Here is a 12,675-nt window from a genome sequence, read left to right as displayed (position 1 = left end):
CCATTTCCCTCAACCTCTTCTCATAAATAATGTGCCCCAGCCTCCTAACCATTTTCATTGCCCTCTGCTGGATTCTGCAATTTGTCCACATCCTTTCTGTAGTGGGAGGCCCAAAACTGGACACCAGTTCTCCAGATGTGGCCTCACCAGTGCTGAATAAGGGGGAATAATCACTTCCTCCTGATCTGCTGGCAACACTCCTACCAAGGCAGCCCAGGATGCTGTTACCCTGCTTGGCAACAAGGGCACACTGTTGACTCGTAGTCAGCTTATTGTTCACTGTAATCCCCAGGTCCTTTTCTGCAAAGCTGCTGCCTAACCAGTCAGGCCCCAGCCTGTACCAGTGCATGGGCTTGTTCCTTCCTAAGTGCAGGACTTTGCACTTGTCTTTATTGAACCTCATGAGATTTCTTCTGGTCCAGTCCTCCAATTTCTCTAGGTCTCTTTGAATCCTAACCCTACCTTCCAGTATATCTACTACTCCCCCTAGCTTGGTGTCATCTGCAAACTTGCTGAGGGTGCACTCCATCCCAGCTTCCAGATCACTGATGAAGATGCCTTATATATAAAGCTAAATAAAACACAGTACAAAGTACTGAATGACTGGAGTATTTAAAAACTATGTTTGTTTTGTTTTGTATTTATTTTGGTAGTTTTATTTTTTTTAATCTCTCAATTAGGGAGTCTTATTGGTGTTCAAGTTTTATAACAGAGGTGACAGGGAAACCTACTAACGTGTATTAAATCTTAATCTAGTTCATAAGTACAGAATTAATTTCCCACCTCGCTTTGCTTCTGTGACAACAGTTCAAAATTCCAGAGTCCCAGAGAGAATTTGCTGGTATCATCAGGGGGAAAAAAAAGGTTTTTTTAATTAATAATATGAAATAATGTATACGCTTAAATCAGATAAAGATCAACTTGTTAGAACATCTACTGGGACAGTGGTTTTCAAACTTTTCTGTCTGCAAGCCCCTTTACCTACAAAACATATTGCTGCTTGTACCCTCAGCACAGCCAGATCCTGGGGGAGGGAAGAAGGGCTTCCCTACTGGCAGAGTGCAGTGCATGTTGGGAAATACCGTCCACCAGAGAAGGGATTCCCCACGTTGATGGACCGTAGTACATGCTAAGACCTATCATGTAGGTCACACGGAGGGGAACAAGCCATGTCCTGCTCTCAAGTACTGCTCCTATACCCCACAGCCTAGAGCCAGGCACCCGCTATTCTCAGTAACTGCTGCCATCTCCAGTGCTGCCACATAATGCAGGACAGCCAGATGGCAGAACTCAGTAAAGAAGAGCCAGCACTGAAGTGTTGGGCCATACCTTTGCATGCATGGTGAGCTTTGTACCCCACTGCATCTTCTGCATGGTCTTTATATGCTCAGCAAAAACCAAGGCATCACCTGCTCCCTTCCCACAGCACTGTCCCTTGTGACAGTGTAGGAGGTGGAAGGGGAGCCATTTAAGGTCAGCCTCTGATTAGTTGAATGAGCTTTTCTTCATCCTAATTGGGAGAGGAAGTCTCAGTTTCACATTGCTTTTCCTGCTTGGATAGTTGGAGAAGGGCAGAAGCTGTATTGTTCTAGACTCTACTAAATTATAGATGCCAATTCCATCAGGTTTTTGCCTTCCTCTGTAGCAGGGAGGAGCATGGGTCTCTTCCTTCCATCTCTTGAGTAGCAGCATGGTATTGGCTGCTGCGGTCCTGCTGCTTCACCTGGGGCAGGTTAGGGAATTATGTCTCGTGGTTGTGTCAGGATTGACTATGTAGGTTTGCTAATAAGTTAGACAGTGGATTTGTATAGGATGGTTTGGTTAGAGCTGATCCTCCCTCATGCAGGTGGTTGGACTAAATGAGCTCTGGAGGTCCCTTTCAGCCCTACTTCTCTATGATTCTTCTATGACTTTTATGATTATTAAAATGTGGGTACAGTGTCACCCTGGGGGTATGCATACCCCAGTTTCAAAATCCCTGTGTTAGAACAAATGGACTTCTCACACAAACACACTACAGTGCTAGGAAAGAGTAGAGAAAAACAGCTGTTTTTGAGGGGAAAAAACTTAGTTGCAGTTGTTGTTCTGCTGGCTAGTTGATTGTGATGTGTTTTATTGGTTGATTTCAGTATCTTGTAAAAGTATGAAATATTTTTTCCCCTAAAGGTCCTACAAATCTTTCTTGCTTTTTGTCCCAAGATTGTGCTTGATCACTTAAGTATCTGAAATTTTAATTGTTATTTTTCCAAGGACAAGGAGGGGCTTTAAATATGTACATTGTTTTTTCACTGCTCTCTTGTGTCTTGATTTACTTACAGACATTTCAGCAATCTTCTCTACAACAGAAAACTAAAAAGAAAAACAAAGGTAAATAATGAATAAGTACTTTCTGATATAATGGTAGGAAATACAACTGAATATTATTGTCTATAATAGTGTAATATTTTAAAGATGATGATGTGTTAGCTAACTAAATGTGTTCATTTGACAAAACTGTTCATCCATTATTAATATTGTTTCATTCTCTCCTTGTGCTCCTCTGTCTATATCCAACTGTTGTCTCTTGTGTTATACTTAGAGTGTATCTTCTTGGGGACTGGGATCATCTTTTTGCCCTCTTTGTGCAATGCTTAATTATACATGGGCTCCTGGTCCACAGCTAGGACACCTAAGTGATGTGGTAATATACATACTAATTATGAATTGTCCTTCTTTGGTTCAGAACCACTTTCAGCAGTCTTTTGTAAAGGTATGGATGTACTGCTGAATGGCAGCATGATCCTTTATGTAGGTTTTCATGGCCCCTTCAAATACTTGTAAAGATCATAAGGTCATAGGAAAGTACGGCTGGAAGAGACTCCATGAGGTCCTCTAGTCTATCTCCCTACTCAAAACAGGATCATCCCTGACTAAACCTTAGCAGCCAAGTGTATGTCCAACCTGCTCTTGAAAATTTCCAGAGATGGAGATTCTACAGCATCTCTAGGCAACCTGTTCCAGTACTTAACCACCAGCAGAGACATCAAGTTCTCCCTAATCTCCAGTATACATTTCCTCTGCTGCAGTTTAAGGTTATTGCTGCTAGCCCAATCCCCTACAGCCACAGGCAAAAGTCTGTCTCTGTGATCTCCTTTCAGGTATTTGAATGTTGCTATCAAATCTCCCCTAAGACTTCTCTTCTTCAGACTAAATAATCCTAGTTCTTTCTGCCTTTCCTCATAAGTCACACTTCCCACTGACCTGACATTTTTGTTACTCTTTGCTGGACTCTTTCTAATCTGTCCACATCTTTCTTTAAGTGTTGGGCCCAAAACTGGACAGAGAACTTCAGGTGAGGAGGCTTCATTAGTGCCAAGTAGAACAGAAGAACCACTTCTCTTGATTTGCAAATGATACTTTTTGTTAGTTAAACCCAGAATTCTGTTGGCTTTTTTTGCAACAAGAGCATACTGTTGGCCATGGGCAAATCTAGGATGTTATGAAGTGGGGTGCAGCACACTGCATCGCACACCATGGGAGGATCTGGGGGTAAGGCATGGCTGGAATCTGGACAGGTAGCAAGTACACGAAAGAAGGGACCCATTACCACTGCTACAGTCCCCAGCTCGACCCAGGCATAGGGGGAGTCCCAAAGCCACTTCTACTCTGCTCCAGTCAGGGGCTGTGAGGAGTGATTGCACAGGGTACAACTCTTGGCTGGGGATAGCATGGCAGTGCACAGGATCCTTCTTCCAGTGCCTGCTCTCTGCCCATTCTCCCTCAAATGTCCCCCACAGCTGGAAGGAGGAACCGGTGCATCAGCATTGCTGTTCCTGGCTGAGTCTAGTATCCCATGATTGGAGCAGTGCAGGAGTCACCCAAGGGGCCCTCCCCATGCCTGTGTCAGTGATGGGGGATGGGTTCGTCACAGTGGGGGAGCAGTTAGAAGAAGAGGAAATCTGCCTTCTGCCACTGCTGTTCCCAGAAGAGCCCAGCACCCCATGCAGCTGCTCCCTGCACCCTTTGGCTGCACTGGGACAAGTGTGGCTCTGGGGCTCCCTCTGTGCCCAGGAACAGTAGTGTCACTGAAAGGGAGATACAGCACACCCCTTCATCCCACCCTGGAGCCACCCCTGCTGCTGGCTCCTATTTAGCTTATGCTCCATTGTAACCCCCAGGTCCTTCGCAGCTGAAGGATCTGTAAAGTCATCCTTCACTGAATACTGTTATTGGAAAAAAGGGCATTTTACTTTGTAATTATTATAAGTACCCCTGCCTGTATTTGCATTTGTTTATATTTGCTCATTTGTTTGTATATGTTATGGAATGAACTATCAGAATGTACAGAAACATCAAAACCAAGTTATCTTATTTTTGTACACATTGTCCTCCTATCCTATATAACCTCTCTTCTGTTGTCTACTGCATTTTCTTTGATACATAGATTAGTTTACTGTAGGCTAGGAAGTGTGTCTGTTTTCCTTGCTGTATACTGCTCTCTTTGTTTGAGTATTATAATGTTAGAGAAATTGATTTTGAAATTTTATATTAATTTTTGTAAAGAGATCAATCCTTTTAGACAAACTGAACATTCCTGACTAGTTCATTAAATGCATAACAAAAGCCCTTTTGTATCTGCTCCTTTTAACTGTTGGCATTTATAGCTCCCATACCTGGTAAGAGCAAAAGGCGGATTTCCTGTAAAGATCTGGGCCGTGGGGATTGTGAAGGCTGGCTTTGGAAAAAGAAAGATGCCAAAAGTTATTTTTCCCAGAAGTGGAAGAAATATTGGTTTGTTCTGAAGGATACTTCTCTATACTGGTATATCAATGAGGAGGTAAGAATAGAAGATATTTTTTGTTTATGCTGTGTAATGCCAGTGAGTCTCAAGTAGTACTGTTGTCATCAATTATCTATATTCACCCAAATAATCATTCTGAAATTAACAGAACATGTAGGATGATGTTAATCATTCATAGGAATTTGCATGGTAGCATAAAGAGGACAACCAGGGTGCCAACACTGTGGAGGCCATGAAAATATCCACATGAAACCCCCTGATGCTGCTCAAGGTGTCCAGTGCTGCCTCATGTGCCCAGGGCACTCAGACATCCAGTTATGCCTCTTAAGATGCCGGTGCAGTCCCCAGTCTGGGACCAACAATCAGTTGATTATCAGTCCTAGCCCCAGGAACACACGGGAGTCTAGAATTGGATCCAGTGAAGTCCAGGGTCTGGGACCAGCAATCAACTGATTGTCCCATCTGACAACACTAGAGTTTGGGACTGGCCTGCACTAATAGAGGGTCTGGAATTGGTTCTGGTGTGGTCTTAGGGCTAGGACTGACAATCATGTGATTGTCCCAGCTCTAGGACTGCACAGGAGTCTTGAACCGGCCCCAGCATCTGCAGTTATCAATCCAAGCTCGAAGACTATTCAGGGATCTGGAACCAGCTCGTGTGCGGTCCTAGGGCTGGATCTTTGAGACTGAAAATCAGTCCTGGGGCTACACAGGAGTCTCAAGCGGTCCCAGTGCAGCCCTGGGATTGCACAGGAGTCTTAAACAGCAGATTGTTGGTTCCAACCCAGATGCCACTCCAGTTCAGTTTGGCTGCAGGTACCCAGATTTCAACTTGCCATTGCAACTTGCCTGGGCTCCTCCTGAACTGACAAGTAGTAATGGTGCCATTGGATATGATCCCAAAATGGTGTGTCCTGCCATACATCTGTGGCATAGCAGGAGGTATGATTGTTGAGATCAGGGATCTGATCTCATCATACTATTAAATGAATGTGTGCCAGGGGCCTGAGTTTTCAGGATTTGGCCTTTAAAATTTGCCTTTTTAGCATAAGGAAGAACTGCTCATCTCAGTATTACCCTAAGCTCACAGTCTTTCACAAAGTTTCCATTTTCTCATTACTCAAAATTAGAAAAGAAAAGTTAGTCTTGTATCCCTATCATTATAAGCTAGAGATGGGATTACAGTCTTCATTTTATGTACCATTAAAAGTGCCTTATTTAGTTGTAATCATTGAAATCAATGACAGTTCCTGAAGCCCTGCAATTAAAACTGGCTTGTTTTTCAATCAGGTTCTATTCTAATGTGTTGTATTTTGATTTTAATTATGATTTAGGTGCTAAATTATATACTCCGTGCTTTCCAAAACAACCATTTGGCTGCCTAAGGTCCCATTTCTTTAAATAATTCCAAAGAAGTACAAATCTGGCTGATTTGTATCATTTACATACTTCTTCCCATTGCAGCTCCAGCTCTGGCTGGGGTGCCAGTCTGGCCTGTGGAGGAGAGCACAGAGCATGTGCTGCCTTGGGTTCCTGTCTGGCCATGTAACGGTGGCAGCAGCTTCAGCCCTGGAGCCAGAGCTAGTGTCACCGCCACCACTGCATGGCCAGTCGAGGGATGGAAGCAGCCTGTGCTCCATGCTGCCTTTACTGGGTTCAAGCAGTGTCCCAGGTGGAGCTGAAACAGGAAGTTAAGTAGTGGCAAGGGGTGCGGGAGAATGGAGCAGGCAGTGGCAGTTGCTCTGACTCTGACCCTGTGCTCAGCCACAGCCACTATCCTCCTCCCTCCCCTCTCCTCCCCCCTATTTGTACTCAGATTTAAGATGAAGGCCTTTAACCCCCATGTTGAATGGGAAAACTTCTGTTCTGGATTCAGATAAATCCAGTAAATAGTACTTAATAAAAATGGCATCTGTTTTGGTCTGTATACCACCCAAAGCACAGAAGAGCTAAAGGCTTCTCAAAGTACTATATAAAATTGAGTCCCTCAACGAACATGGCACCCCCTGCCTGACCACCCTCCTCCCACTCCCCCTAGCCCTTTGCAGGTTGGAACTCTGCCAGCCTGCAGAGAGCTCTTTGCAAAAATGGAAAATCCATGCATTTCTCCATTAAAATGAGAAATTTGCATTTTTCTCAGTAAAAATAGAAAAACTGCTGAGGGGGAGGGGGGGTTCTTTTTTCCCATGGGAACCAGATAACCTGGATCCCTGCTGATAAGTATCCCAAACAATAAAAATGAAGAGCATGCTGCTGTGAAAATATAACTGTATAAATGATAGACCTGGGAATGAACACAAACAAATGGAAAGACAATTATAGAATCATAGAAAATGAGGGTTGGAAGGGACCTCAGGGGGTCATCTAGTTCAACCCCCTGCTCCAAGCAGGACCATCCCCAGCTAGATCATTCCATCCAACGCTTTGTCTCCCGGGTCTTAAAAACTTCTAAGGATGGAGATTTGTACAACCTCTCTAGGTAGCCTGCTCCAGTGTTTTACTACTCTCTTAATTCAGTAGGCTGGAAGAGAACTCATACTTGGATTGGGTCAGGAAAATCAAGAGCATATGTGGATTGGAGACTAAAATAATCAGGGAAGCCATAAGGCAAGGATGGCTTGCCACACATACAAAAGAGACTATACAAGACTATACAAAAAACAGATATTTTTTCCATACACCTCAATAATCTGAGTAACATGTGGAACTGTCTCCTTAGGATGAAAAAGCAGAAGGATTCATCAGCCTACCTGAATTTAAAATTGACAGAGCCAGTGAATGCCGCAAGAAATAGTAAGTGCGTTTAAAATTATACAGTACAATGAAAAGAAAAAAGGAAGAACCCTTTAAGGGGTGAATTTTTCCTGATTCATAACCATGTGGGATTTTCTTCTAAAGCCGATTATTTATATCAGTAAAGTTTCTTTGCATATGTTAGATTCTGCAAGAAAAAATCAAACGTTTAACTGCACAGTAGCTATCTGAAGTTTGCTTTAAAGGTATTGATGGCTTTTCTGTAAATATTTAGCTGTAGTTTTGTGTAATTATTTTAATATCAATAACAGTGTATTTGCAAGAAACAGGTTAATTGGAGTTTATTATTGTTCTCAAGTAAGCACTTCAAGTATAAAATTAATGAAAGGCCTTTAGAGGAAATGTTCAAATCTATGTCAGGCACAAATCTTAACTTTATTCAGGACTAACTAGAGAAGTTTTCAAAATTCATGTTTCAGCTGTCTGTTGACATTAAAAGTTTGTCCTGACTTAGAGGAAACTAACTGAAGCCAATAGTTCAGCACCTGCTTATCTGCATTTGGGATCTGGCCTGAAGCTCTAAAATTACTTTCTCTCTAGTTTATGCTTTTGGTGTATATATGTACCTGTTTTTTCATGAGTGCATGTACCCATATGTGTTCAGGATCATTACCACTGAAATCTTTGTGCATTGCTTGCTAAATGGAATTTTTCGTGTTTGTTCTTTCTCTTTTTCTTTAACATTCAGCTGACATCGTTGTCACTGTCGATGACTTTCAAATGGGTTTGGTTTTTTTTAAGCATGTTTTTCTACTTTCAGGTTTTCCAAGCATGATTGAAATAGTGTAAACTGCTGAAAAAGTAATCGTTGCCTGTGATGATTTGCATTCTCATTTAAAAAGGAAACTCATTCTTTTCCTTTTAGTTTAAGCTTCCTTAAATAACAAACAAAAATAAAGATATTTTTATTTAAAAATTATATTTTTTAAATAAACCTATAAAAAAGTGTCAAAAATAAAAATGTATTTTATACTTTTGCTTTTTCCTGTATTTCTGTTTTTTCATGACTGCAATATACACCTGGCTATACTTTATTTAATTTCTTGTTGGTGAAACAGCATTGCTGATGATATCCACTAATCCCTGATAATTTCAATTCATTTAAATTTTTCATTCTGTGTGCTTTCTACAGGATAGTAGAACAAATAAGGCTATTCAGTGTTTTTGAATGAATGGGAAATAAAGCAAATAAGGTAGCTAGAAATTAGATGACAGATGTTACAACAATTTTACTGAAGTCAAGTTTTGGGTCTCAGCAACTTGATTATATCTTTTTTTTTAACAAAACAGATGCTGCTAAACATCTGTTCTCACTTGTGTAACATTGTGATGTACTAACACATAGAAAAATCCTTTTCCTCTCTCTTTACAAATCGCATTCCCTGCTTTCTGTTAATATTTAAAGATATTTAAAGACCAGATTTTTTTTTAAATTGTTCTTTCTTACAAATAAGGACAATGCACCTAATATAAAATACTGTTTTCTTTTAAAATTTGAGTTTGCTAGGCACTTTTGCTTATTTTCAAATGGTCTTTAAGCCAGTTTTTAAAAGTATTTCTACATTGTAAATTAATATAGCTTTGACATAAGTATCCATGTATAATTTCCAGTATCTTTTTACTTATTAAAATTATATTCATACTTTGCTTAAAATTGCTTTCAGTAATTTATCCCACATAATATATCATATATTAAAAAACTGTTGACATTCAGTCATGTTGATTACTTTGGCAGGAAGGAACAATGACATGCTATTGCCCATCATTCTCAATGACCGCAAAAACACCCTGTTGATGTGCTACTGCTTGTCAAAAATCAATCACCACATCACGTTTTTCTATTTGATTTTCTTTTGTTAGAGCTAAAGTGAATACTGAAGGCACTGACGTTTTGAAAAGTTGTAGGGACTGAGATTTTCTGTTATATCAAGTAAATATTTCAATCAATATTCTGCCTAGAAACACTTTTAACGCTTCCACCCATGCACACACAATTGTCTAACAGTTCTTTAACACCCATTATGGAAATGCGTGTTGTGCCGACTCTTACTTTTGTTTGTAGGCAGATGATACTTGTCTTTATAATGAAAGACAACTAGATGGATCCTAAAAGTTATAAGATTTTCCAGAATGTCCTTTGTTTTCCTAATCAACTAAGCAAGTCTCAACTCATTAAGTAACTTGGGTGCCTATCTAAACCTTGAAAAGGAAAGGTCATATGATTACTGTTTATATCATCGTATTTTTTTCTCCCCCACAGTGCATTCAAAGCCTGCCATCCTAAGATCAAAAGTTTTTATTTTGCTGCTGAACATCTGGATGACATGAACAGGTAACAAAACCCAATGCAACTGTATAGAAAACCACTCTTGAGTATAATGCTTTACTCTGAAGGGCATGAGTTTAACATGTTATAGAGTTGTCTTCATTTTAATGTTAAGTTTGAGGTGCATAAAGGGCATCTTATTTCTTTCAGATGAAATCATATTTTTAATATTTATTTGATGCCAAAATGATCTTACTGAAACTTTTAAAATCAAAATGAACCTTTGAGATTAAATAGATCTTCACAACTATCAACCAAATAGGAAGGTTCAACAAAGTAAAAACAAGGTTTTCATCAATATTTCTTTGAAGCAATGCCAACAGTGATTGTTTTCATGCACCATGGCTAAAGAAAGCAGAACTCTGCAGGGTTTTCAGTTCAGAAGATAAAGTAACTATTATTGTAAAAGTGCTACTTTGGGGCCTGATCCAGCATAGGTGGTGAGGGCCCACAACTGAGAGTTTAGCATTTAACAATAGTCAAAAATCACTCTTTGCAATGGCCCAACTCAAGGCTTAAGCTCTCTTAACTCCTCAAAATCCCATTTTGAAGAGCTGAATACTTTAACTGGAAGAGTGATACTATCCTGATCACACAGGAAGAAAGGGTACATGGAAGGGATATGATTTAGGCTTTATTCATTGTTGGAAACTACCACGTATGAAGGTTGAGGCTGGGAAAAGGGAGTTGGAATTTTTGTCCACTTCTGCGATCTTATTAAATGCTTCAATTTTCAGAAAGACTTAAGCAAGGTATACCTTTAACTTGTTTGAATAGATGGTATGAAAACACTGGGATTTCTATGTCTATTAATGTGTTTACTACTATATCTTTTTTATTTTCCCCAAACATCAAATGGAATCCATTTATTATGACAAATATAATGGAAGCCAAATATATAGTAAAAGAAACTGAATTAAAGTTTCCCATCTTAAATTGAGAATCCTGCTCCCTTGGGCTTGTGTGTGAAGACAACGTTGACAAGTAAGATGATGAATACCTTTCTAAATTAAATATAAAAGACAAGCAAAGACAATCCATGAAACCAGCTCATAAATACTTTAGTAATGTTGACACCTTTAATATATTTGCCATGTTCAGCTGCTTTTTGGCAACTCAGTTTCAGAAAACTTCCATTTCTTACTGATGACATTTGACCAGAAAGTAAATTAGTTTTATATTTATCATTATTCATATATAGATATCTGATAAAGTTTTCAAAAGCAGCTATGTCAGTTGTGAGCTTTTGAAAGTTGTTTGCAATCAGAGGGACTTTGAAACCTTATTCTTTGTAAAGTTTTTGCATTTGGTTGACAGTTATACAATTCTGCTAGATAGACTAGTAACTAAGAATGCAGTTCACTAAAAATTGAACAAAATGTCCTCTGCAATAATGAAATTATATCCTGACCATTCTAAAAATACTGAGTTTGAACACAAGTAAAATTTACATCGGTAAACCAGCATTGTGTGAAGAGGTGCCCTGTCTCTGAGGTTTGGCATATGCTATGCCAAATATATCACAAAATTAAATAATGCATTTAAAAGTAAAAAATTAAATTAAAAAATGTTTCAGTGGTCTTGGACTAATCTTAGTAATTTGATTTATTTCTCTTTTTTAAACTTTCCATCATGATTGACTTATTTACATTTTAGTTCATAAAAATATATTAGACTGAAATCTGCTCTCGTTTTTTTACACATTTAAATGCAAACTATCTTCACCAAGTTCCATAAAGTTGATTAATAAAATACAGAGCTAGTATAAGAAAGCATTTACCATTTAATAGCAAGTTTCACATCCTGCACTAGCCCTGATATATGAAGATATTCTGAAACATTTTTATTAATACAAAAAAGATTCAGTCATTTCTGTTCATTCTTCTTGTCAAGTTTCTGACATGTGCTTTTATTATACATTATGCAGTTCTTTTCAGCACAATTTGTACCATGTACTTCAGGCAGAGAAAAGTAAGTAGGAAATGCCTAAAAACATAACTTTACTGAATAGTTAAATTTCAACATCAATTATTTGATTAAGCATTTTTAGTGGTTAAGGATTTATATATGTACATGAACAGGGTACACGAATAATATGTGCATTTATGCATACACACTCCTATGCCCACAAAATATGCATGTTAGAATGCATACAGGCAGTCCTTGACTTATGACTTTTCGAGTTATGACGAACGACACTTACAACCTTTATAAATTCACACCCTGTTTCCAGGTTCCAATGTGCGTTTTGAATTTATGACCCTCGACACAGCTGCTTCTAGCTCATAGGTCCCTTGTGATGGTGGGTAGAAGGGAGGGAAGGGCTGTAGGAGGGCAGATCAGTGTCTCCACAACAAGGGAGGGGCTGGGGCTGGGACAGGAGCTGGTGCAAGTGCTGCCCAGCTGGGGTGGCGGAGAGGGGGGTGGCTCCCAGAATGGCAGTGCGCAGCAGCGGGAGCCACCTCACCCCCTCTCCGCACCCCTTGTACCCCAGCTGGGCAGCGCTTGCCCCAGCCCCTGTCTCTCCCTCACTGTGGGAGTGTTGATCTACCCCCTCCACTCCTTCCCTCCCCTCCCCCCCACCACAACAGACTTACCAGCTGGATGCATCTGTGTCGAGTGTTTTAAAGGAACCAGTCCCCCTTTTATAACATTGTGCCTGTAGGAAAATTGGTTCCGAGTGTTTCATCTTAAGATGCCGTTTTCAGGAACCGATTGCGTCATAAGTCTGAGGGCTGCCTGTAGTCTTGTTAGT

At 39.9% G+C, this 12,675-nt stretch overlaps 1 protein-coding gene across 8 annotated transcripts in view; it reads left to right on the top strand.

The window, feature by feature from the left end:
* Positions 1-12,675, top strand: part of CNKSR2 (connector enhancer of kinase suppressor of Ras 2) — a 380,784-nt gene that overhangs the window by 279,882 nt on the left and 88,227 nt on the right. For all 8 annotated transcript variants that reach the window (XM_059720858.1, XM_059720856.1, XM_059720857.1 and 5 more), the window contains 4 exons: positions 2,319-2,367; positions 4,644-4,816; positions 7,500-7,573; positions 9,855-9,926. In XM_059720858.1, coding sequence (XP_059576841.1) covers positions 2,319-2,367; positions 4,644-4,816; positions 7,500-7,573; positions 9,855-9,926 — 368 coding nt within the window. The remainder of the gene's footprint in view (positions 1-2,318; positions 2,368-4,643; positions 4,817-7,499; positions 7,574-9,854; positions 9,927-12,675) is intronic.

The sequence above is a fragment of the Alligator mississippiensis genome, chromosome 1 (assembly GCF_030867095.1).
Source record: "Alligator mississippiensis isolate rAllMis1 chromosome 1, rAllMis1, whole genome shotgun sequence".
Taxonomy (NCBI): Eukaryota; Metazoa; Chordata; order Crocodylia; family Alligatoridae; genus Alligator; species Alligator mississippiensis.
This window is presented reverse-complemented; position numbering and strand designations above follow the sequence as displayed.